The 26383-nt window shown below is 39.0% G+C and overlaps 2 protein-coding genes across 2 annotated transcripts in view; one reads left to right on the forward strand and one right to left on the reverse strand.

The window, feature by feature from the left end:
- DCBLD1 (discoidin, CUB and LCCL domain containing 1) overlaps positions 1 to 26383 on the forward strand; it is a gene marked incomplete at its 3' end in the record, with an annotated part of 164639 nt that overhangs the window by 12561 nt on the left and 125695 nt on the right. The window lies entirely within an intron of this gene.
- ROS1 (ROS proto-oncogene 1, receptor tyrosine kinase) overlaps positions 8284 to 26383 on the reverse strand; it is a gene marked incomplete at both ends in the record, with an annotated part of 77534 nt that continues 59434 nt past the window's right edge. The window contains 4 exons of the mRNA XM_084283919.1: positions 8284 to 8414; positions 19281 to 19444; positions 24545 to 24679; positions 25813 to 26016. Of these exons, the coding sequence (XP_084140045.1) occupies positions 8284 to 8414; positions 19281 to 19444; positions 24545 to 24679; positions 25813 to 26016 (634 nt within the window). The remainder of the gene's footprint in view (positions 8415 to 19280; positions 19445 to 24544; positions 24680 to 25812; positions 26017 to 26383) is intronic.

The following is a 26383-nucleotide window of genomic DNA, read 5'->3' on the forward strand; positions in this document are numbered from 1 at the left end:
GCTATAATTCACCCAGACTCCTACAGATTCCAACAGAATTTGCTTATATCGGTACTTTCTGTCAGGACCTCACCCCTAGAGTAAACATTTATTCTTCAAGATATGCACTTCTGGCACAGGGAGTCTTCTCAGAGCTTTCTCAAAATTAGTAAAACGCTGTCTGCAAATGCAGAGTAGTTTTAATGAAAAAAAAATAAAAAGCCTAGCAGGTATAAGATTTGGGTATCTGTATGTGTGGTGTTTGTACACACAGATCATACTATTAATTTTATTTTAGCAGATTAAGGCAGAGAATAATTCTTATTGCCTTAAGCGCTAAACTCAAAAATTATAGAGTGATATCTTTATTAAGATGGCAAAGACTATGTCAGCAAACAAACTGAGGAAAGCACAAAGCTGGCAAGATCCTACTTGAAGACCATAGGGCTGGACTGTGTGGGTTGATTTCCATCCTTGGGGATGTAGTGAGATCAGACTAAAGAAATATGAAGATGTGAGAGAAGATATTCTTATAGGAGGTTAATTCTGTGACTCCCAGAGTTCTGCCACTTCTGTTTTTCTGTAATAGAAAGCCAAATATATTTGTGACTGGAAATTACTGAGAACTTAGGCATGGTCAGGACTCCTGGAAAGGTGTGAAAATTGGATACGTGAAGAGAAATACACTAGGAGATTAAACAGGGTACTGAGATTTTGGTGCCATAAAACAATGTTGAAACTACACTTAATTTTCTATGGAATGAACAGGAAAGAAACTGTAGTTGCTTACTGTACTACATCAGACCACAGAGGTATTTTAGTGGCCTCATCTCTAACAGTCACTGAGTGACTTATACTGTTAGGGAAGATAGGAGGGAGAAAAAGAAAGGGGAAAGAAAAAAAAAAGAGAGAGAAAAAAAAAAAAGAAGAAAAAAAAAAAAAAAGAGACAGCTATGTCAACAGCATTGCAAAAGAGATTGGTATCCACACTGAGAGTGGCTATTTTACAGCTCACTTCTTACCGTAAAAGATAGAAGGCAGTGATGAACGTCCTCCAAATGGAAGACGTCATCTGAAGAAGTTAACACATTATAAAAAAGGTTATTTTATACGGTAGTATCAGTCATGCCACTGGCAATAATGACAATATTTTGGCATCATCACTTGGCTTTGAAGCACAGGGTTTCTGGTTATTTATTAGAGTTAAAACATAATATCAGCTAGAGGTGCCAAGTGTCATTATAAATAGAGCCATGATCGTTTGAAAAATCCACCTGGTATGCAAGCTCCTGCAACTCACTCCAGTGTGCATGTGTAAGAAAAACTTTCAAGAATCAATTAAAATAAATGAAGGTGAAATAAGACTTTTCATCCACTGACAGAGTTGTTAGGGCTATTTTACAGACATTCTTCACTGTAACGACTATTTTCATCTCTGTTAGAGCCAAATTAAGATCATCTTTGTGTAGAAAGAGGTAAATTTGCTACTAGAAGAAATCTTGCCTTCATGGTTTTATTAAAATGCATTGTCCTAAACTCAAACCATGGAGAATCAGTTTCACCCAGTTATGCTTAGTGGAGCCAAATATGAGGACTGAATCCATCATAGGCAGCAATTTATAGATATAAAAGAAAAGAAAGAAGAAAAAAAAAAAAAAGAGAGAGAGAGAGACAGTCAATTCAAATAGATGATAAAACTTTATTTGATGAAAACTGCTGCAGGGTCTCATGCTATAGTGCAGTGCCCCTGCTGTGAGTCCTTTGTGCCCCTTCATAAAAGTAGTGAGGAAACCAAATTTTGAGGGATCTTGTGTTCTGGAGGATGTAACTAGTCTCTGTTATCTAGGGCACCAGGAAAGTTGAGGAACACCAACTTACTCTCAGCTCTGGGCCCTGGCTAGAGCTTCTCAGATAAGTGAGGCTGTGGTGGATTCAGCTTACCTTCCTTGTCCCCACCACTTACTGTTTTTTACAGGTAATGAAGACAAGTAGAAAACACTCAGGACAGCAGTTAAGCTGCACAAGCTTTTGCATTTCTTGTTATCGCCTTAAAGTTCTTTGAATCTTGGGATGATGCCATTGAACCACAGACAACAGAGTCTCCCAAAGAAGAGAGACATGAACATTAAGTATAAAAAAAAGAAAGAAAGGCATCTTAATGTCCCGCATTTTTCAGTCCAATGTGATACGTTGTAAAGAAACAATGATACACAAACACCTCTTTTGCCTTTTATTTCACCTCTCAAGAATACCATTTTTCAAGCCATATGCTTCCAGTTCAGAGCTCTTGACAGGCACATTCCCCGAGCTCATGTTAAGTGGCTGAGCACTCTCTTTGGAGCACATGGGAAGAACTGAGTAATCCCACTGGAGCTTGGCATATCTCTCCTCAGCAGCTACACATAAACTTTCCACAACCTTCTCTTTGACCTGGTAAGGACTCAATAATTCTGTCAAAAAGTGTTGGGTTTTGCTTTGTAGGTTATTGTGTTTCCAAATTAAAAAAAAAAAAAAAAAAAAAAAAAAAAAGAAAGTGAGACAAACAGTTTTGGGACATCTTTGGTCACCAGTATGCACTAACTCAAAAGCTCAACCCCCAAACCCAGAAGTGCACAATTATTTGGGTGTTACTGCCTTCTGCAGACCAAACCACTGCGGTGTCTGAGGACAGCAGACCTAGAAGTGAGGCCACCGAAAATGCTGCCTTAGTAAATAAGTAACATCTGCTCTGGCCCTTCCAATTTACAAAATAAATTACAAACATTAATTGATCACCACAGCATTGATGTTATGCCATGGTAAATAATGTTCATAGGTAGCAGTAAATATTTCTCATCCACCCCTATTAATATATTTTATACCTAAAACACAATACCGTGCACATATGTAGGGGATTTTCAGCTTTCTGAATTTCTGTCTTAGTAGGGGTTCTTACCACAATATGAAAAAGACAGATTAGAAAGTAAAAAGCCACCAGATGCTGAAAGTTTCAATGCTGATATTCAAATCAATTTACTTGGCAAAATCTAACATCCTCTTACAAAGGGCATTTCCACCTCACAAACTAATAAACTTATCTGAACTGATCAAACATGGGTAAGGATGATCCAGTTGATATGGTTGATGTGAATTTCCAAAAGGCTATCTACAAAGTCCTCCACCAAAGACTGTTAAGGAAGCTAAGCTTTCCATATAAGGAAGGGTCCTCACCTGGATACATATTTTGTTAAAAGCTCGGAGACAAAAGATAGGCATAAATGATCAGTTCTTGGAGGGAAATGAGCTCACCAGGGGAGCCAGTTATGCTGGGACTTGTGCCATTTGGCATAGTCAGGAAGAACATGGTGGGAGGGTATAAAGAGTTAAACTAGGCCAGTGAGGAAGAGGCCCAGGTCTGAGGAGGTGCAGAGGACCTCACGCACCTCAGTGACTAGGCAATAAAACAGCAGCCAAAATTCAAATACGGAGTGATTGAAAGATGAAATAAAGTACACAGTAAACTGTAATCATTACTTCACAAATTAGTGGATGGGATCCAGGAAGGCCATTAGATACAACATAGATACAACATTTGCGGATTATAATCATAGAATATCTGAGTTGGAAGAGACCCACAAGGATCATAAAGTCCAACTCCTGGGTCCCCAAAGGACCACCCAAAAAGAAAAAAAAAAACTGATCATGTGTCTGAGAATGTTGTCCAAGTGGTTTTTGGTCTCCAGCAGGCTCAGTGCTGTGACCACCACCCTGGGGAGCCTGTCCCAGTGCCCGACCACCCTGTCATTGAAGAACCTTTTCCTAAAACCACCTGAACCACCCCTGCCACAGCTTCAAGCTGTTCACTCAGGTCCTATCACTGGTCACCAGAGAGAAGAGATCAGTGCCTACCTCTCCACTCCCCCTAATAATATAATCCCATGAATATGATGTATAATTCACATATATATTATATCCCATGGTATAATATTCTGTGATAAGTATATGTATATATCCCATGAATATTTAATCTCACTACTCAGAGTGGTCAAAACCCATAAGAAACAACATGATTGATTAAGAAAGGAATGGAGAAGAAAGCTGAAAACACCTACAAATCTTGAATGCTCTGCGTGTTCCTGATCTGCTCTCAGAAAGGAGCTTGTAGAACTGAGCACAGTTTGGAGAAGAAAAGTGAGGATGGCCAAAGGGATCAAAGACCACAAGAGATCTTGTAAGATAACAACGCACCAGGCTAGGAGCCTCCAGTGTGGGGAACAGTTGCTGCTTGTGGGTGAGTGTGGGAGTGACAGAGCTCTGTAGAGTTGCAATACCATGAAACAGGAGAAGGAGCAACTGTTCCCCCACTTCTCTCTCTATTATAAAAAGGAAGTCTACTCCAAACTAATTTCCTGGACTCCTTCTGTGTTCAGTGAAATAGTCCCCTCCAACGGGTGGCATTTGAGCAGACCTTGCTCCTTCCACAGTCCAGCTATTTATGGAGAACCAGCAGTCATTTGTGAGAGAAGACGAGCCACGTAGTTGGGTGAACACAGCTCTACACTAGATCAGAATTTGCTTCACCAATTCCTCCAATGTCACTTTAGGACAGAGAAGGAAATGTGCAAACAGCCCTACAGGAAATGCTCCCCAGAATGTTGTATGCCAGAAGGAATATTCACCAGAGAGAAAGCAGCCTGGATCCCCATGGAGCGGGAACAGGGAGAACTGTGCAGCCACTCAGCCACATTGATGATGCCATATCATGACCAAGGAAGGAAGAAGGAGGTGTTTAACACTCTGCGAACTTCCGATAAACCCCAAAGTGATGTAGGAGACAGGAAAAAGAAAAAAAAAAAAAAAAAAGAAAAAAAAAAGTGTGCATTAGGGTTGTTCATTACTGGAGAGGAAGATTTAGCTTTTCTTTCACGTACTCTTTTCTAGAGTTACAACATACATAAGCAACATAAAATACCTCTTGGCATTGAGTTTTGATAATATCCCCTCTTAGATCTTTACTTCTCAGGTTCTTGGGATGTTATTTTTGCACTGTTCTACAGGGAACTAGTCAAAGCTGGTAGTGTGAACATTGCCAGCTTTGCTGGGTGCATGCACTGCCTTACTGCAGTATCATATCAACCGGACTACAGCTGACGTAGCGCTGTTATTCCCACTCCCCAACATTTCCAATTCTTATCTGAACAAAGACTTTTCAAGACCGTGCCAGTCATACTTTCTATAAGGCTGGTGATACTGAGGCCAGGACTTTACACTGCACTGAAACAATCAAAATTTACTTTGTAATAACTAAAGCAGTATTTGCCGAACTCATGCCAAATCTTGAGAATCTGCTCCCCTACTGGAGGCAGTTTCTCCACTGCTGTGCATCAGCCTATCTTAGCATATTTAACCTGATTTGCAGCAGGTGAAGACTGGGACCATCTGCTTTATACAAACCACAGAACAATGCTCTTGTTAAGAAGCTTTCAGAATTGCCAGCAGGAATTCCTGTGCATTTATGATTCAGATTCCAAACACCTCTTTCTAGTTCCTCCAGGTCATGCAGAAAGAATCTTCACAGGAATGGTTTCTCATTTATTTGGGTGGCTTCCTCTGGCTTATAAGGGAAATCAGGAAGAATTCCTCTTGCTGTATAGATAGTACACCCTACACTCATTCTCAATGTATGTCTTAAACAAGGAAATGCACAATATTAGCTCTACACTCGAGGATGAGACTCTCAGCAGTATGTCACATGTGTTGTCATAATGACATTCATTTGTACCCTTATCTCAAATTTAACCTTTTTGATACATCAAGATTCTTTTTTTTCCCCTAAATACATATCTCTTTAAAAAGACAGTATAATCCTTAAACCCGTTTACACTTATTTAAAAAGTCAAGACACTTAAATTCAAGGCTTTCTTAAAGTGCCCTTTGCACCTAATCACTATAGATCACTGGTCAATATCCTGAGTATCATTTATTGGCAGTGCATTAAACCTGACATTTTCTTCCTCAGCATGCTGTGATAAATGCTCCATCAATTCTAGTTTTGTCTTACAGCACTTAGAAAATGCAAACAAAGCAACACATCTTCTCCAGGCTGAACAGGCCCATCTTCACTGGGCCTGTTCAGCCTGGAGAAGAGGAGGCTGAGGGGAGACCTCATCACAGCCTACAACTTCCTCGTAAGGGGGTGTCGAGAGGCAGGAGACCTTTTCTCCATTAACACTAGTGACAGGACCCGCGGGAACGGGGTTAAGCTGAGGCAGGGGAAATTTAGGCTGGACGTCAGGAGGGGGTTCTTCACAGAGAGGGTGGTTGCACACTGGAACAGGCTCCCCAGGGAAGTGGTCACTGCACCGAGCCTGTCTGAATTTAAGAAGAGATTGGACTGTGAACTTAGGCACATGGTCTGAACTTTTGGGTAGACCTGTGCGGTGTCAAGAGTTGGACTTGATGATCCTTAAGGGTCCCTTCCAACTCAGGATATTCTATGATTCTATGATTCTATGATTCTATGATCTTCCCTCTGCTCTCTCTGTGCAGCTCTGGATATGTGTGACTATGTCAAGAACTCAAGGGTTCTTCTGACTGCTCCCTCACTGGCATTCACCTTATCCACTAACCCAATTTACCCATGTTGAATAGGCTCTTACATGATCCTTTTCCAACTCAGACCAACATAAGAGTGAATCGACCTCAGTTATCATATCACAGACCTCGTCATGAGGCTTGGGAATGGTGCTGCCTAGACAAGCTTCTTGACAGGGTTGAAGGCTTCTCCTGCTAATGAAAAAGATATCATATGAAGTCAGGTTGTTTTTCAAACTTTTGTTTGCAGCTGGCTGATTAAGCATTCCTCTTCAGTTAGATTGAATTACACATGCATGTAAATTCATCCAGGTAGAGTGACTACAAAACTGAGATCTTCCTGGTTTCTGGATAGCATATTTTACTGGTTAGTAAACATTATTCATGTTTAAGTTACTGAAATGTAAGGTACAATCAACTGCTGTACAATCAATCAGACAGCACTTGAAGAGAGAGGAAACATTATACAGTATTTATTTATCTGTCATTCATGGCCTGGTGAGCATAATTTAAGAACCAAAAAAAAAAAAAGATAGAAATGCTGCAACTGTATTAGTAAATGTTGCTTGTGCATGTACAAATGTGGTTAATCTGCAAATGAGAAAAACATTGTTCTATATTTACAGACTACTTTGACTCTTTTTGCCAGAGAATTTTAAAGAATCATAATTCAAAATCCCTCATTTTTTATTAAATTTCAAGTAAAAAGTCAAAAATCAAATCTATCATTTACCTATGTTGATTCTCCATTTAAGAATCCTTTGGAATTTAATTTCAGTGGAGGTGCAGTTTAAAAATGTCTACATTCTGACTTCAGATGGTGCCTTTACTACTCTCCAGCACCCCCCATGATCAAATATTTGCATAAAAGTGGGCATGATTCTATCTTCCTGACAGATGCCAACGAATAACTGCAAAACTTGCAAATTGTTATTCATGATGAAACATTCCTTAGAGCTTATTTCTGTCTTTTATTCAGTAATGATTTATATATTGTTTTATTATATATTTTAATTAGATCTCCAAGCACAACCAGGAAAAGTATTTCCTTTTATCCAGTCTAAAAGGAAATAAGAGGATGATCAATGTTATAAAGGGAAAGATAAGGAAAGGGAAAAGGAAAGGTAAGAAAAAACATTCATTTTGATTCACAGATTGGTTGCTGTGCCATTTACATTCAAGATGATTGCAAGCACTTGTTTAAATTAAATAATAAAATAGACCATCCCGTACAGTGAACAACCTAGCCACCTTTCGTCAGTTGCTTACAGATTTGGAGTTCATAAAAATACAACTATAACATATTATTTTTTCCATTTGTACATCCTTGTGTGCATACAATGGAGCTAGACTTCAATGTGTTTTTTTTCTTTTTTTTTTCATGAGCAAGTTGGTCCATTCTGTGAGACAGTATACTAGTTCTTCTGTTTTGGAATGAATGTCTATGTCTGTGGGGAATGTGGCAGCATAAATTTAATCAGCAGCACAGTAAAATTATTTGCTCTTTGATTAAAAAATTTATTTCCTTAAACTATTTATTGTGAAACGCCTGAACCATAACATTTAGAAAATCAAAAAGTATATAATTGTTGTCTTAGTCTACACATCATTCAATACCTTATGACATTCTCTGGTAGTTACATTACTATAAGCATGATAAAGTGCAGAATATTTTCTTTGGCTTACGTCGTCTTTGGTAGAGCATTCTGTTCTGTCCTCAAACAGAGGGAATCAGACTGAACTAAGTTCCTCAGAACTGATGCTCCCTTGATCTTGGTCGCTGTCTTTGACCACTACCAAATAATTTAAGCCTTCTTGATCCCTTGTTTCCATTAGCGTAGTTGAAAGAATACTGTCCGAATCTGCATTTAAAAAAATAATAATAAAAAAACACAATCATACAGTTATATACATGTAGTATTTGAAAGCATGCAAAGTCAGCTGGTGGAGAAAGTTGGTCTAGTGACTGCATAAAGAGTGACTGATGAGTCAAACTTATTTCTGCTATTGCCTGTGTGGATTATATCTTCAGCCAAATCACTTACGGACACTTGTTTGTCACCATTCATACCTTCATGGGCAGCAGTACGGTTATGAATAAAACTTGTTTCTTTTGGTAGTAAAGAAACACCTCCTGTATAAAACCAAAGCAGTTTTAATCTGTATCTCTGTGTAACTCTGCTAACAATACAATAATACTGCTGAAAAGTCCTGTAACATAGGCAGTTTTCTACCTACTGAATTGTAATATCCTCTCTTTCTAGAGGAATTGTAATACTCTGTCTTTCAAGAAGCTTGAAGTTGGCAATTAAGTGTGCTTTGTCAATTCCTAAAAACTATGTTTTTTTCTTATTTTGATAGTGTTCACATATACATGGTTGCCTGAAAACCATTTCAGGGGCTATATCTTAAAAAAATATTAAAAATGTAAAAGTGATTAACTAAAGGCTCAAGTTATAATTGTTGCTATTTTGTACATTTATTCTTAGTAACGCATACCTTTTTTTATTACACTCTCTCCTTATTTTACTTCACAACTGGAAAATGAAGCATGTGACATTCACAGTTCTCTACTCAAGGCTCGCAAGCATTGTGCTGTTGCGGCGGGCAACATACAATTTATTATGTCACTACAATCACGCACACAACAGTTACAAAGTCAAAAGTCATTTCCACATGCTAGAGTCTATTAGGAAATGTTACGAAGGAAAATATGAAAGAGAATTTGGAGTTTAGAAACCTGTTAGCAAGATGGGGATTGGGACAGAACAAACTGTCTTCACATACCACAGTGACTGACAGCTACGAAAAATCATTTGATACTCACTTTGTTAGTTCAGGACTATTATGGCAATATTTAGTAACTCGATCCCAACCAAGCCTTCACCAAACAGTACAGCTCTTCTTTGTATGTGTTTTTTGTTCAATAGTTCTTTTAATGGAAACCCTCAGGCGCAAGCTGCTTTGGAAAAGGCACGCTGGTAAATGCTGAGGGCATGTTTGCGGCAAACTCTTAAGAGAGAAACCTTAAAATAAGGACCCAAGTAAAACTGGGTATTTAGAGACCAGACATATGCCGGCTGACCTGCCTAAGTATAGAACACTAGAGGAGCATTCAGATTTGTTTCCTGTATAAGTATCTGGAACTGATGAGGTGATGTTTACACAAATGTGAGTATGAGGTCACTGAGATATTTTTACCAGATATATAGATACATTACTAATTCTTTCCCCAACAGGTCTGAAGAAGTACAGAATATATAAAATATAATCCTTTCTTATCCTATATACTGCTGCATTTCTCATTACAGAGAAAAAGAGCTAAAAATCAAATATCTTGCCTCGGTTTTATTTCTTGAGCTTCGGAAACAAAATCAGCAAGAAAGACTATTTATTGTGGAATACTCTTTCCCTATCAAAAAGCAGAAGAAGTATACAACATCAATACCCTTTCTTCTCTGACATGACACATACAAGCTACATAGCCATTGTTGTAATGAGATTTTTGACTACAAGTGCCCTTTCCTTTGCTGTTGTGTCATCTCCTCTTACCACAGCATTCAGCACCCATGGAAGCTTAGCACCATTCTGATGTACAAGCCAAAAAACCTATGCAAAGATGTCAGGTTACACAGTACAATGCTTGCCTCTCATGCAAAGCAAGCAAGCAATTTCTGCTCACTTCGTAATATGATGGACGGAGACAGAAGAAAATGAAAATGAGCAGTTAAGAAAAAATCATTATGTGCTGTGAAATTCTCCCAGAAATGTGAGAACTAGAAGCATCACCAACACCCTGGGAAGCCATAAGCCAACATAGAGAAGTCTGAATAATCTTAGGAAGACCCTTCCAAAAAACGTTAAGAATTTGAAGGAAGATAGAGAGAAGCTGGAGTGGGGAGGCAGGTCAGCATATTCATGAGATATCATTCTTTTCTTTTCAGTTTTAACATTGCTAAAATTAGTTGATTGATGTATAGTCATGCTGGGTTATACGTGAGTAAATGCAGGATAAACCATGTGATGTGATCCCCTCAGATTTCACAAGCAAAGCCTGGCTGAGCCAACAAAATGCCCCGAGAGGAGGCGTCCAAGGAACACCTTCATGGAATCTGAAGTCGTGCTGGGGAGTGGACTCCAAACACTTAAATCCTGAGGGGTTGTCTACACTGGAACTGCTGCATAGTGTAGAGTTACCCACATTCACTTCAAACAACTTACCTCAGGGCATGAGGCAGGCTAGCTCTAGCAGCCCAGAGAACAACTGGGCTGTACTGGCAGAGAATAACTCTGCTGAGGAGTAGGTCCCCACTAAGCTCTGTGTGCCCTCAGGTAGACTGTTTCCAGTAATAAAATGGCACCTTCAAAGCTCTGTACTGTAGCTGTGTAGATACCTGTCTCAGGTCCTAAATGCATGTCACCCCAACCTTTCTGGACATTTTCCCAAATAGCCATTGCAAGCATAACATCTGAGCCAAACTTCAGGTAAATTAATTACAATGCACCTCTCCAGGGGTAGTAGAACCATGTTCTAAAGAGCCTTGCATTAAGTGACACAAGAAACGATGATCGCCTGACTCATGCTCATGAGGAATGGAGTTTGCTTGCTTAGCTTCCTCTGAGGAGACTGGTCCTGACCTGATAAAATCTGTGCTTCCCCCCTCCAGATCTCAGCATCTCGGTTGGCTGTTTCCTGTCGCGGGGCAGCCAGAGCACGGAGCATCACCATCGCACAGAGCATTTCACTGCCTTCTCTTTAGGCTGTGCGGGCTCACAGCATGCTTTGAAATCCTGCCTGGAAGGGTGCAAATTTTTATGATGTCTTGATAAGCAGATGGCTTGGAGGGGAGGGGGGGCGTTAATTTCAGAAGGTGACAATGTAGAAGAGGAAGCAAAGTCATTAGAAAAGCTGATTAGTAGGGAGTGAACAAACTGATCTTAGAGATGTTGGTCTTCTGATAGAGCTGTTTCATGGCCAGATCCTCAGCAAGCACAAATTAACAAAGCCGGATAGAAAACAGTGGGACATCACTGTCTTACACCAGCTAAGTATCTGGCCTGAGACATTATTCATTCCAGGCAACACAATCATATGCAATGCTTAGCACCTTCAACAGGGTAAGGATCACTTCTTTGGAAGTGCGGTCACATTTACTTTTTCCCACTAGCATCCTCTTGTTTTTCTCATACATATTCTGCCTTTTGTCCCTTCTGCACAATTTACGTGCAGGTGAAGAAGAGACTGGCTGACTTGCTGGCATGGCAGAAAGATGTACTGCACTCTGAAAGCATTCAAAAGAAGCGCTTGATGATGTATCTTTGTTCGGGGAGAAAAAGGTGGTTACTGAACCCTGACTGCTCTTTCTCAGCTGTGTCAGTTAGCTCAAGGAGACAGTTCCTGTATATGGAGTGTTTTACTGATACCTGTTGGCCACCTGGAGCTGGAGGTGCTGTGTTTCAGTGTCTGCACATTACCAGTACGAATATAAATAGAACAAATATATATCCGTTTTAATACCCCACTCTGTATTATATATCAGTGGAGATATATCTGTGTTTCCTGTCTAATGAAGCATATGATCTCGCATGGCTTGAGGGTGACTCACCAACCTTGCTATTCTGTCAGACATTAAAGATGCTAAAAACAACAATTTTGCTCATCCTGCACTTTTACACTTTTTAGACTAATGTTTTTTATTTTTATTTGAATAGTGTTTTTTTTAAGAGTTGTGGACTGAACCCCGTGTGCAAGATTCTGTCTTGAGAAACACAGATATAAATCTGTTTATTAACTAGTTTTATCATTTATCATATCATTTTTAATATAAGAGTACCAAAAAAGACCAGTTTCACACTTACTGCAATACAATATGTCTATATATATATAAAAGCAGAGAAGCATCCCCATTCCCTAGGTCACAAAGTAGGAGTCATTTTACCAAGTTTTAATTACTCAGATCTTATGTGCCTAGTTTAGGCTCCTTGTCCAGACTCCCTTTACAGTCAATGTAGAGAGAAAAGAGGGATGAGTCATTTTGCTGAGATGCTTATTTTTCACACTTACCTTTACACAGTAACGTCCCCTGAACATGTCTACAACTCTCTGGTGACTTTCAAACAGCTTAGACAGCCAGTATAAACATGGTACTTAATTTTCATTTGGTTATATCTTTACACCCATACAAAAGAAATCAGATAATCTAATTTTATTTTATTTTTCCCTCGGTCCAAGGCAAAGTAGTAACATTACTTTTCTTGCAAAGTCATATGGCTCATGTGTGCTGTCTGGAATCAAACAGCATTAGTCTAGGTTACACATATGAAATGGTCACACCACTAACTTTACCTTTCCCTTCAGTGTTGTAACCACGCACTGTTTTGGAAGAAGTCTTTTCACTGACCTCCACAGGCTCTGGGTCAGGCACTCACTAAGCTAAGTGGGGAAGAGGATTACTGAATTTCAGAAAAATACAAAGGAGGCTAGATACAAGGTTTAAAAAATGTCTCTTATCAACACATCTGCTTCAGAGGAGCTTCCGTTTGTCCAAGTGATTACTTTAAGTCCAGAGAGGTGTGCAGAACAGTTTTTAAAAGGCAGCTGGTTTTAGGAAAATAAACTGATTACTCTTGCACAGGGAACAGCAATCCAGCACTACTCAGCCAGCAGAGAAGGCAGCTGTTATCTTTAATGGTGAGATCACTGATCCCAGATTTTAATACCAAACCCCCTCAATTAAAAGTTTTGCAGTGAATTTAAAAATAAATAAATAAAAAAAAAAAAAGCAAGAAAGCAAAAGAAAGCAAGAAAGAAAGCAGGAGAGAGAGAGAGAAAGAGAGAGAGAAAGCAAGAGAGCAAGAAAGCAAGAAAGCAAAAGAAAGACTCTTAGCAAGTACCTTAATTGAGAAAGAAAAAAAAAAAAAAAAAAAGCACACTGAGTAACTGGTTTTGGAAAAAAAGGAGGAATTGCAAAAATCTCTTTTATCTTCCAACATATTTCAAAAGGCAGCTCCAGTTAAGGGATTAAAAAATGATCTTTTTGAGGCCAAATGTGTTTCCTTTAGTCTTTCTAAACAAAAATATTTATGGCTCTTAAACAAAACAAAATACTGTGGGCAAATGTAACCATCCTTTGGGTGTTGTTTTTTTTTCCTGTAGATGCTGTTTCTGTCCAGTCATGCCAGAACTCCTCTCCTCACCAAATGTTTCCATTCAAAGAATGAACCAAAAAAAAAAAATCTATTATCCACATGGTTCTACCAAAGGTACAACTCTCAACACATTAACAGCCTTTTAAAAAGTGATTTAAAAAAAAAGTCACCACAGAAGAAATGTTGTCAGTTGAAGGTAAAAGTTCCCTGCTATCTACAGGATAACTACAAGGTATCCATGGAAATTGGCACAGCAGGCTGGCCTGGAATTTCCTCAGGGACCCTCTAAGAACCTTATAGCTGCTCTTGTAAGAGGAGACACTTCTAGCAGGAACAGCACAGTGCTCTGACAAAGTTTCTGAGCAGTTTGACGTTTTCTCCTTACAGGTCCAAAATGGACTGGGGAGAGCAGCACTGATAAGAATAGTCCCACTGGGTCATAAAGGCAAGGAGCTGCTCCAGCTGCTTAATGCCCAGTTGTCTGATGTCGGCAAAGACATTTGCCAAAACAAACAGGTGTTTCCATCAGTAAAGGGGAATGTTTAGGACCTGAAAAAATATCACGCTGTCTTGCATGTACACATGTAAAAAGTTGTGTCTGAAAATAAACGGTCTGGTTATTTTTACAGCAATGCAGGATCATCTTTTTAGCATGCTGATTTATGAATCCTTTATACATCTCCTTTGCACTTTTTGCAACTGGGACAAGAGCAGCCAATGTGTCAGTAATGGATGGGCATCTGTTGAATCACTTCCCATGTGATTCAAAGGCATAAAGGTAACCCACAAATGTCTCAGTTCTCCTGATGGAAAGTGCTTCCCTCACTCTAAAAATGTTAATTCTTCTTGCCTGCCCACAATCAATGCCCCAGGAAAGCCTGTAAGAGCAAGAAGAAAAAACTCTAAGCTGGTAGATTTCTAGGCCCTTTACATTGCCATGATACAGAGCACTTGTAATGATTGCTGGGACTGGTATTGTGCCCAGCTGCTGAAATGCAGCAGTAACAGGGTACAGGCAGATTTAAGTACATAACTCTCATTGATAAGGGTTTCATTGGAAATCAGTGAGAGGTAGGTAAGGAAATACCCATAGAGACCCAACAGAAATGCTGAAAACATTGAGTGGAACTGAGGCTTAATAAAGTATTCATTGCAGCACTTACTTTGCAGACTGACATCCCAAACAAACTCATGTTCTCCTGACTGTGACGTTTATTTCTGTAAAAATAATACTGTTTTTAGACCACTGCTGCTGGAGCCTGAGGACCAATCTGCACATCCTGGTGGGCTGCTGCCTGTTCCTCCAGTGCTGCAAGAGTTACTGTTGCGTATAGCCAGCGATTCCCACTATCCTTTAATCAACGCACTGAAGTCAGACTCTTGCTGGGTTTCCTTCCCTCCCTTCCTAAGCAGCAGTGCCAGGACCTGCCGGTATTGCTTGGGTGCTCCTGGCCTCCTTTAGAAGGTAGCAGTAACAAAGCTGGTGTCCCTTTTGCCATCCCTACACTATCCTGTTAGCATACGGTCCAGAACACTAACATACTCCTTATATTAATTCACCCATACTTGCAGTCTGCATGACATACCACACCAGTATTAATGTTAATACAGAAATCTAATATTTTCCAGCCCTTCCACCTATGAAATAGTGCTAACAGCATGTATGGACCTGCGACAGGTGCGACTAACTACAAGCAGGTAAGGTTCAACCAAATTTGGAAGATGGATGATTCCATATAGGGCTAAGTATCATGGTTATTTTGAGGTCTACCATTTCACTTTGCTTGACATTTGGCTCTTTCTTTTGGAACCACGTCTCCTGGTGAGAGCAAGCATTTCTTGGCGGGAGGCTCATGACAGGAGTTTCATTACACACAAAGGCCAATGACTGCGTAACATTTTTGGAAAATGTTGTCCAGGACAATCCATCATGGAACAGTATTTTGGTTTATTTGTTCTGGCTGTCATGTTTCTACTACTCCTACAAACAAAAGAAGTGCTCCATTTAGTACCAGATAAAAATGAATCCAAGGTTACCGTTATTTTAAAAACCACTTACTTGTCACTTATACAGCATTTTATAAATCACTGACTGAGACTTACTCTGTGTCCCAAACCATGTATGACAGGGTTATGAAAGAGTGTGTGTTTTAGTCTGGAAGGCTGACTAGAACCTGAATTGCTAGTTCTTGCTTAAATCAACCATACTTCCAGAACCGGCATTACACTGAACTCCACTGCAGGGGGTTTACATTGAAGGCAGAAAAATAGTTCAATAATTTCAAGGCTGGAGATCTACGGAAAACTGATGTGCATGGTTCTCTGATCAGATAATCCAACAACATTAAAGTATCGACAGGACTCCAGTCAAGTATGCAGTAGACAGTTTTAATGGACTTATAAAGACCCTTTCGGGGAAAGATGGAAATAGCTGACAGATTAACTATGAATACATGGGTAAATAAGTATGTTTGTCATAGAGACTTGTAAAGAGCTTATCAAGTGTTTAGTAACTTAAAATGCAATCATATGAAAGGACAATATGTAGATGAATAAATCTCAAGCCATACTGTTAACATTCAAGCTACACTATTTTCTGATGGACATTCTCTGTGTGAAAATCACCACATGAGCCTGGGGAGAAGTTAAGGAGGAATTTTGAGAACTGGAACATGAAAAGATGAAACTGAAGCATTAAAAAGAGTTCCTTTGTCTTCCTGTCGTAATGCAGATGCAACAGTGAGTCTATGACAACACCAGGTGGGCAGACACAATGCTAAGGAAAGAACAGAGGGAATCTTTGAGAGGGAATAGGGCAGCTAATTGGGAAAAGGGTAAGACCAGGGAAGAGAGTGTGCTGAGCAAAATATTCTCTGGTTCTGAGAGATACTGCCAGGAATTGATCTGCTTGCCATAGCGGGTCAGATTTTACCAACTAGGCTATCACAAACAGGCCTGATTGAACCTAATTTAAAAAAATGGCCACTACCAACAGATTCCCTGTAACGTACATTATAGAGTACCACTATTATTAAAACTGCCGTAAAAACCCCACTACACAACCATGTTTTCTGTAGTAAACTGTTTTACAAACATTAGTTATTCAAACCAAACTTTTCATGTCAGTCTCAATCCATATTTTCCTTCTCAATAAATTCACCATTTCTAAGAACACCGTTTTTGTCCATGGCAAAGAAATAAATCATAAAAGTTTCTCTGAGATTTCTGCAGTATGGCAGAACCTACAATTTTGGCATAAGGATGATTTTTATATTAAGAACATGTATTTGTCATCCCAGTGAAAGCAATGCCTAGCTTGAGCAAGTTAAGAGCAGGGCAAAGATCACAGTTGGAGAATGCTAAATTGAGACTTACAATGAAACTAAGCTCATTGCACATTACATCTGTGTCATGCCAGCTCCACCAAAAGAATGACAATCTAAATTCCTGTCTGTTCCCCAACAGCAAGCAGCAGAAAAGCAGGGTGCACATGTAAAATTTCAGCCCTGCTGAAGTTCTTTAACAGGTATTGATTTAATGCCACAGTACTGCCTTAGCTCCCTTAGTTTTCATGTCTTCTTTCTTCTCATGGAGTCAGGGAACACACAGATTTCTAAATTAGGAAATCAAACTAGCTCAGGAGTAGATGGAAGCAGCCAAATCAGCACAGCCCTGTGTCCAGTGCATGTTGTTTTTCTGTAACCTTCTGAAAATTAAACATCTAATCCAAATCATATCCAAATCCAGTACAATGATTCATCTAGAAGCCAGTTATTGTCAGTGGAGAGAAAGGCAAAAGGTGACTCCTTTCCTGCTTTGATACATGCCTAAAACATGAGAGTCATCACTTTCTGGACATGGCTGTCTCTCCTTCTGGCCACAGAAATACCTTGTTGAATATCTTAGATGACGCTGCTAGCTTCTAGACAGCTGCATTTAGGTGAGGTAACATCCATCCAAAATTTAAGACCTATTAGCTTGGATAAAGTGTCTAATTAATTGGCTGTACTCATTTCCTGAGCTAATGCCAGGTTTAGATTTTTGCAGATTAAGTATCTCTTCCCTGAACTCCACTATTCTGAGCAAAGATGCCCTTAAAGAAACTAGGAAATTATATGAATATACACATAGCACAAAGCTCTTCATTATAGGATAAGAATGCAAAACAAACTATTAATTAAAAAAAAAGAAAAAAAGGAAGTTATAGGTTATCAATGCTAAATGCTAGATTACTTTGGTCCATCATGTCAAAAGTCCATCACGATAAAGTCTTTAGCCTTAGTCTTTACAATCTTTACACATAAACATATCATGCACAGAGTGAATCTGACAGAAAGAGAAATCATGATGGGTAAATTAGGATAGGCTCACAACTATAAAGCTACATCGAATGGTAAAGATTAGCAAAATATAGAACAAACTATCATTAACCAAGCATTGGACGATGCCATGGAATTGAACACAGATAGAATATCTAGAAAAAAATTACTACAAAATTGTGTAGTTGAATACTGCATAATCCCTGGAATGGATCAGCAATTTACTTCTTTATTTATTTAGAAAATCACAATATACTGATGTATAAAAACTGTTTATGAAACAGGGTGAGTTCGCAGTTCAATGTCATTTTGTGAGGGGGAAAAAAAAAAACATCTTTAGAAATTTTATAAACAAGTAGTTTTTTCTTTTTTAGAATTGGAAGAACTTTTCTTACAAGATTTTTTTTTTTTTCCCACAAGAAGGTTAAACTAAAAAAGACTGATAAATAAAAGAGAAATCAATAAAGAAAACTTTCTTTTTGGAGATTTTCAGATCACACTGTTTACAAAGACTACTTTTCCCTCTATTTAGCCAGGAATTACTGCAGGACTGGAAAAGCTCCTGCTTCTGTTCCAGTCAGTTGTTTTCATTTCCATGTTTATATGCTCCAAATCATAGTTGCACAGGCAACTTCAAATTTGGCATCACCTATTTTTTAAATTCTTGCCTTCACAACCTTAACAATGTTATTCTCTGATTGGACTTTGTTGTGTAGACTATATCTTCCCTAACAACACCTTGTTTTATTCATTCACAGTGTGCAGAACACACGCACACTGTGATTCCTGACCGAAGCTATCACCATTCAGGCTAGGATAAAGCCTGCCTTATTTAGGTACCTAATTTATGTTCCCCTTCCGGCAACTGCTGAATCAGTACTCCTAAAGTAAGTGCCCAACTGCTGCCTTTAGTTAATGGAGAAATCGAAATTTAGGTGCAAGTTGGATATGTCTTGTGAGGCAGACTCAGTCTCAACCTCACAGGGTTGTTGGTTTTGTTTGTTTGTTTGTTTGTTTTTTGTTTTGTTTTTGTTTTTTTTTGGCTTGGTAGTCTTATATACGCACTTTATCTAATGCATCATACACAATGACACCTAATGCATCTTTACAAGTTCATTATGAGAGAAGTCAGTCTCTTCTGTTCCCAATTTATAGGCAGAGAATTTGCAGCAGTGACTAATGAAAAGAACTGCTGAATCACATTTTGTTGCAGTTTGTGGGGCTGAGGCTGTGAGGACAGCAGGTGCTGCCCAGACTTACCCTCAAAAGCTTGGTTGATGATTCCAGTTGCTGCCTCTTTGTCTTCAAGGCAGTGGTTGAAGCACAGTGGAGAATGTCTTATCTCTTGCAGTTTGTCCTGAATATAAAAGAAAGTAGGTCTGTTCTGAGGCTCTTGGGCCCAGCATCTTGTGATTAAATCACATCTGGAAAGGAAAAAAAGTGTTAAAATACAAAAATTAAAGATAATAGTCATCCATCTCATCACTTGTCATTAAATCATCTGACAAGCAAGTTCAGCCTAGGTTTTCAACTTCTGTTTTCAACCCATGTGGTGCAAAGATTATCACCAGCTGCTGAGGGAAGGAAAAGTAGATTAAAGGTCCGTTGTCGGGAATACTCATTGTGAATACTTCCAATTTTTCAACAATGGGCATTTTTGAGATTGGGAGCATCTATAACATTGCAGGAAAAAAAAAAAAAAAAAAAAAAAAGTAAAGAAAAGTCACTTTTGCTATTAATACCTGCTCTCACCACTCTCACCTAAAAACTCACCAGCATTTTCTGAGAAAGGTGACAAGGAAATAAACCTCTCACAGAAAAAAAAACTCACTAAAACCAAACATGAACTTGAGGTTATCAACTTAATTAATTATTCTTCAACTCACATCACCTCAACTTCAGGGGAAAAAGCAAATCCTCCAGCACAGAAAAGTTAATTTAGACTTCTTCCTCCAGACTAAAGCAAATAGGAGTATTTTCCCATCAAAGGCAAAAATGGCATGAGTTTCCTCTGGGTGCATGGATACCAGCCTGCCTTGAACAAAACTGTCGGTACCATTCCGAAGAAAAATTGCCGTTCTTGTTTGTCTAAAGGATAGGGCTGATTTACATTGCTCACTTGAAGGCATGAAATGTAGCAAGTCCTGGCTACACAAAACCAAATCCTACAAAAGCCAGGGGGAGCCTGGTTGAAAACCAAAATGCAGCCAGCACCTGGATACACCAAGTGCTGAGAGAGGAGAGGTGTCTTAGGGTTTCAGAACTAGAGTGCAGCATTTAAGCAGTCAGTGAAAGGATGGTTCAGGAAGCTGTTACGGGAATGCAGAGTATTCACCTCTAAGCCCTAAGTTCAAATCCTCCCTGACAAACAGCTTCAGAGACTTGCTGCTATGTGATACCAGGCGTTACTGAGTTATGCGAAATGAATTGGCTTGCTCGGATCCTCACTTATCCATGTTAAAAAGGAGACAGCTGTCCTTCACCACAATTCAGTGTTTTACAAAACTCTTGGTGACAGCTGAGAGAAATCTCTCTATTTCTGATTTTTGATGATATTTTTCCTCAAAAAAAAAATATAAAAATAGTTTCAGAATGACATTTCATCAACCCGTATAATGCAGTTGCAGAGCTGACAGTGATTTTGGCTTTTCAAAAGAATTCAATGAAATCTTGAAAAATTGTTTTAAGAATCTAAAAAGTGATAGTGACTGCCTGACACTCTGAATCACTTCCTCTCTTACCTACTTTCAGGTGAACTGGTTATTGATGACACTGGAAATATAGATGGAAAAGTACTGAACTGGACTCAAAATGAGGTGAACTAATCTGGTTTTCCTTCTGCTGACAAAAAATGTCTGTCACATTCAACTCAAAAGCCAGTCTTGGATGCTGGAAGCCAAATGATCGACTTTGTTGTCAGGCTGATTTGCAGTATATCCAAGAAAAGAACAAGAGCTCAGGTGCTGTGCTCCAGGTTAGCACCTGGACCCTGAAGAACAAAGCCTTGTGCAAGGTGTAGCAATGAAGTGTTCAGAGCTTGCTTTATACACTGCTGCTCAGATAGAAAGGAATAAACAGCCATTAGCCAGCAGAGGGAGAAAGAAATAAGAAATGATATATGAGTCACTTATGAAACAAAAACTTGACAAATGTAGATTCTGAATATTTTTGCTTTCCTAAGACCAACCTCTGTCTTTTTAAATAACTAATCTTTTTATTGGACAATCTGCTTTACAAAGCCATTCAGCTTTGTTACAGGGAGGAGATATTCAATGAAGAAAACAAACAAACAAAAAAAAGAACTGGCATTTTCTCATTTTGATTATGTTCCAAAGTCTTATTTCTTAAATCAAATTACTTGAATTACTTTCTGGTTGTCTTAAAATATTAATACTGGGTAGAATAGATATAGTCCATAAAGTATTTAATTTAGATAAGGTTTTGGTTTCTAATGACTGAAGTCGGAAAATATCTGCAAATTTTGCAGGGACAGCTATTTATGGCATGATGTTTAGATTTCAAGGCATATTGTAGCATCTGAAGCTTTAAGTCACATGGCATAAACTTTACTAGTCTGCAAATGCACCAACATGAGACCTATCAAGAGGGTGAAAGCCAGGCTAATGTGCCAAGATGTACATGAATGACAGCTTAAACGCTTTCCTGTATTTTCTTGGGGGCCAAACATGCACTAGCAAATATCATATTGCTTTAGTATGAGGATCAGAATCAGAGGATTGCCCTACATCTTGGGGAAAGCCTTTCAAGAAGAAATGAAAAATAACAATTCCAAACACATCATCAGTTTTATGTTAGATTTAAGAACTAGCCTGTACACCTAGATGTACACTTACATATGACAGCTGTGTTTTATCTGGGCTGGACAGCAGGTAGCCATATGTCCAACAGAGCTGCATTTGTGGAGAACCTAAGAGCCTGGAAAACCAAAGAACTAATATAGAGTAGCTGACACTGGGGGTTGAAAGTGAACTGCTCCTGAAATTTGCTTTAGTGCACAAAATCTACAGGACATTACCAATTTTCTCACACACAAAATGGAAAATATCATTGATGCGGGGACTTCCTTAGAAAATTAGAAAATTTGTCGGAATAAAATAGAGTCCTTGCCCTCACTTGATGCACTCTGAGCAAGCCTTTCTTGTCCCCCACCCTCCAAAACCTCCAGGGGAACTTTCCTACAATTGAAGAGCAAAAGTCTGTAGTTATCAAAAGTTTCTTCAGCAAACTCAGTCATACAACTCTGCAAGGGTGAGAGCATTTGGTGAAACTGCAGCTTCATGTCAGTAACTGGCACTGCACTTGTATAAATTCTTCTGATTACAATTGCAGCTTTTCATGATTTCATGAACCTCACCACGCTCTTCCATGCAAGCCTCACACTGAGGTGAACAGATGCATGTCTCTGACTGCAAAACTAGTACCACTCATATATCTGATTCATATTTCAATAAACATAGCCCATTTACAGATCCCAAAGCCACTTTTTCAATTTATTACCAAGCTTTACATATCCATACTTCTCTAGAGGAAAGCAGATGATTACTTCTTGAAGTAATATCTTGTGGACCTAGAATCATATCCTGGGGAAATGAGGGGCAGAACCTGTCTCCCTTTGCTTCCCCAAAAAAATAAATACAAACCCACTTCCTTAATGCCTTTTACACCCCGAGGTTTCTGTGTCAGCCCTACTTGCCCTTGCAGTGTAAGCCTACCACAGATTCCTAAACACTTCTCAGCTGAAGTAGTTTGGCCTTTGAACTCTCTTCCTATCAGTGATGGTTTGTTTTGTCAAATGACAATGAGCAAGCCAAAGTGCAGAGGAGACAATTACTGACTGCTGATGTCCTGATGCAGGTTCAAAACCACATGGAGGAAAGCAGGAATGTCAAGAATCCCAGCATGCCATTAATGACTGAACAAAGTAGCAAAAAGCTATTTAGGCTACTGACAGAAGCTGTATGCAGGTGCTGAGTGTTGACCAAATGAGATAAAAAGATGGTACAAGAATCTAAGAGCTCATTCAGCCCCTTGGCTTTCAAAAACTAGGTTACAGCTATTAGGTCCTGATCCTTCAAGTTACAACATGTGGACCTGTGTTTAAGGCCTACCTGCTATACTAATTTCTGAGATCTGTGACTTTAAAAAAAAGAAAAAAAGAAAACTTCAAAGTTTCCTTGGTTATGCTGAAGATCTGGTCAACCATTTTAAAGGCAGCTTATAAGCCTCCGTGTAGGTCTGAATATCAAACTAGTTTCATGAGTATACCTTACCTACCATGCTTTTATAGTCAAAGGTCAAGTGTGAGTCAATCTCTTACAGAAATATTTTTCAGCAGAAAATACTGATACAGAAATTGTTCTTGGGCTCTCATTTGTTCTGTCACTTCCAGTTTGAACTCTGTTCTTAAACAAAATCCTAATGTCTTTAGTTCTTCCAAGTGTTGAAGTTTCTTCCCCTCCTCCCTCTTTTTTTTTTTTTTATTGTTAATATAGTATTTCATCTATACCCAGATAAATTATCATACCTTCTGGAACTGAGAACATTGTAATTGATGCAAGACCTATCACAGAGATGTGGGCTTGCCAATCATAGAATTACTCTCAAACCATTTTCTCAGCTCCAGGAGTAAGAATTGTGCACTTTGAGTAGCCTTTTCTTCCATTTGTAGAACCAGCTGTCAAGTGCATGGCTGAGACTGCTTATGCAGAGTGGGCGTATAGAAACTGAGACACAAAATTAGACAATATTGAGTGACCACTGGGCTCAGGTTCAACTTACTCCTTCATACACCTCTGGCCAATATGAGTTTGATCCACTACTTTTTTCTTTTTTTTTTTTTCTTTTAATTGCATCTGTGCTCAAGAAACAGTTGGAAATTGAAAGCTTTGTTTATCCAGCTCAGTTAAAGACTAACCAGAAGTGCAGAATTCACTTTTGTTGTTTAGCTTCAATTTTTATTGTTGTCTTTTTTGACAGAGATTTGCAAAGAGAGTACGGTTTATTTTCCGTATATATAATCTAACGTTAGCCTATTTTCTACAGCTATCAATGAGAAAGCCAGTTATATCTGCTACTGTAGGCACATGGTGTAAGAGGGACAGATAAAATCTTCCTTACAGTCATCTTAACTTCTAACCAATACTGAATTGGTTGATCAGGCATTCTCAGCCTCTTATCGCATTACTGCTGGATTCATGTACAAGATTGAATTTATATTATCTCTGAAATCCTGTTTAAAAGACCAATATGTATCAGCCTTTCAACTTCAAGACTTAATTTGCAGCTGAAGTTCACATTCACAGGCTGCACTACTGGATGAGTTAGTAGCAAGTTGGCAGCTACAAGTGCAAGCTCTTCTGTCTAAAAACAACAACAACAACTAAAAAGTAGGTTGTTGAACTCTGAATGGGTGTAAGTAGACTTTCAAAATGATGGTCTGCTGGCAATAACACTCTTGATGTCTCATAAATATTACCAAGAATATTTAAACAAAATTAACTTACAGGTCATCAGGACAGTTACTTGGAGATTCCAACCTTCCTCCTGATCGTACATGGTGTAAAACTTCCATATTGGAGAGACCTGGATATGGCTGTTGACCCAAGGTTAATGTTTCCCACATTAAGACTCCAAAAGACCTAAGAAGCACCAACAATGCATTTTAATTACCAATGTGATGACAATCAAGCTCCCTGTCAACAGTTAACTAAAATGACTCTAATTGAAGAATAAGACTCAGAAAAAATAAGAGTAAGTAGTTTTAATTTTATGTGAAACAATTCATACATCCTTTAGCCAGCCTCTGAAATAGCTAAAGTAAATATGTGGAACAGACACATTTTCCCAGACTGAGATGGAGCTTAGAAGACACTGAGTACCCACAGCTTCCCTGGGCACTACTCTCTGCTTGAGCATGCCCTCAGTTAAACAGGTATTTAGAAATATCTGGAGTTGTCATTGGAAATATAGACACCTACAAGGTCTCTTAAGCACCACTCATAAAGCAATCAGTGCCTCATTGGGTTTGGTATAGAGCATGAAATAGTTTTCTTAGATAAATGCAAGAGTGGTAATTAAACTAAGAGCTGCAGACCTCAGCAAGAATAGTGTGCTACAGCCAACCCTTTCTTATCCACAGTTACCCAATCTAAAATCATGTGAAACTCAAGTTTAAAGGATCTGTTTTGTTTTGGTTTGGTTTTCTCTAGGCCTCCTGGCAGCGTGTCTCTGCTTCTTCACTAAAAACCCAAGCCCATCCATATATGCACTTCAAGTAAACCAACACAGCAAACTACTGTGAACTTCCCCTGATGATGCTGAGAAGATTGGGCTTCAAAACAGCAAAGTTGCCAGAACATGATAAAATGATAAGGGGAAAGTATTTGCTGGTAGGAAGGAAATGTCAATTAACCTAATGGAAAACTAAGTGGAAAGAACAGGATGCAAGCAGTCAATTCACTGCTCAAGCAAGCAAAAAATCACATTGTAGGTCTTGTACAAAATTATTTGATTGAGTGACACTAATTCTTTCCAGCCAGAATCCAAGGCTAGAGCTTAAACAGTAAGTAAAGAAATACTTCCACGCGGGTACTGTCCTGGTGCCAAAGTTTTTGTTAGCTCATGAAAATATCACTTAGGAAGAAATCTGCCTTGGCTTATAAATTATTAGAGCTGGAAATACACAAACTTATTATTGCTGCTACAAACCAGTATTTTCTTACCGTGGGATTTAGTATTACTATCCCTGCTGTTCTTGCCTGCTATAACTCACCAGACATCAGAGCGATTTGTGAAGACACCATCAATGAGGCTTTCAGGAGCCATCCATCTGACAGGGAGTAGGCCTTCTCCTCTTTTCCTGTAATAATCATTTTTATAGATATCTCTGGCAAGTCCAAAATCACCAATCTTTACTACCCGGGAGCAGCTCTCATAGCCCTTTTCAGACACAAGGCAGTTGCGAGCAGCCAGGTCCCTGATTTGTAAGGCAAAAAACAAGAGGATGGAGTTAACATTGCAGAATAATTCAGGTCAGAAGAGACCTCTGGAGATCAGCTGCTTCAACACCCTGTTCAGAAGAGTGTCCACCTCAAGATTAGATCAGGTGTCTGGGGCATCACCCAGTTAGGTTTCACATATCTCCAAGTTTGGAGATGCCACAGCTTTGCTGGACAACACATTACAGTGATTGATCCTGCTCATTGTGAGCAATATTATCTAATTTCCCTTGCTGCAGCTTATTCCTATCACCTCTCATTGTTTCCCTCTGCACCTTTGAGTCTGATGTGGTGTCCTCTACGATCATCCATTTAGACAGATGAAGACAATAAAAGGATCTGCCC

This window comes from Netta rufina (assembly GCF_964035555.1).
Source record: "Netta rufina genome assembly, chromosome: 3".
In the NCBI taxonomy this organism is placed as follows: domain Eukaryota; kingdom Metazoa; phylum Chordata; class Aves; order Anseriformes; family Anatidae; genus Netta; species Netta rufina.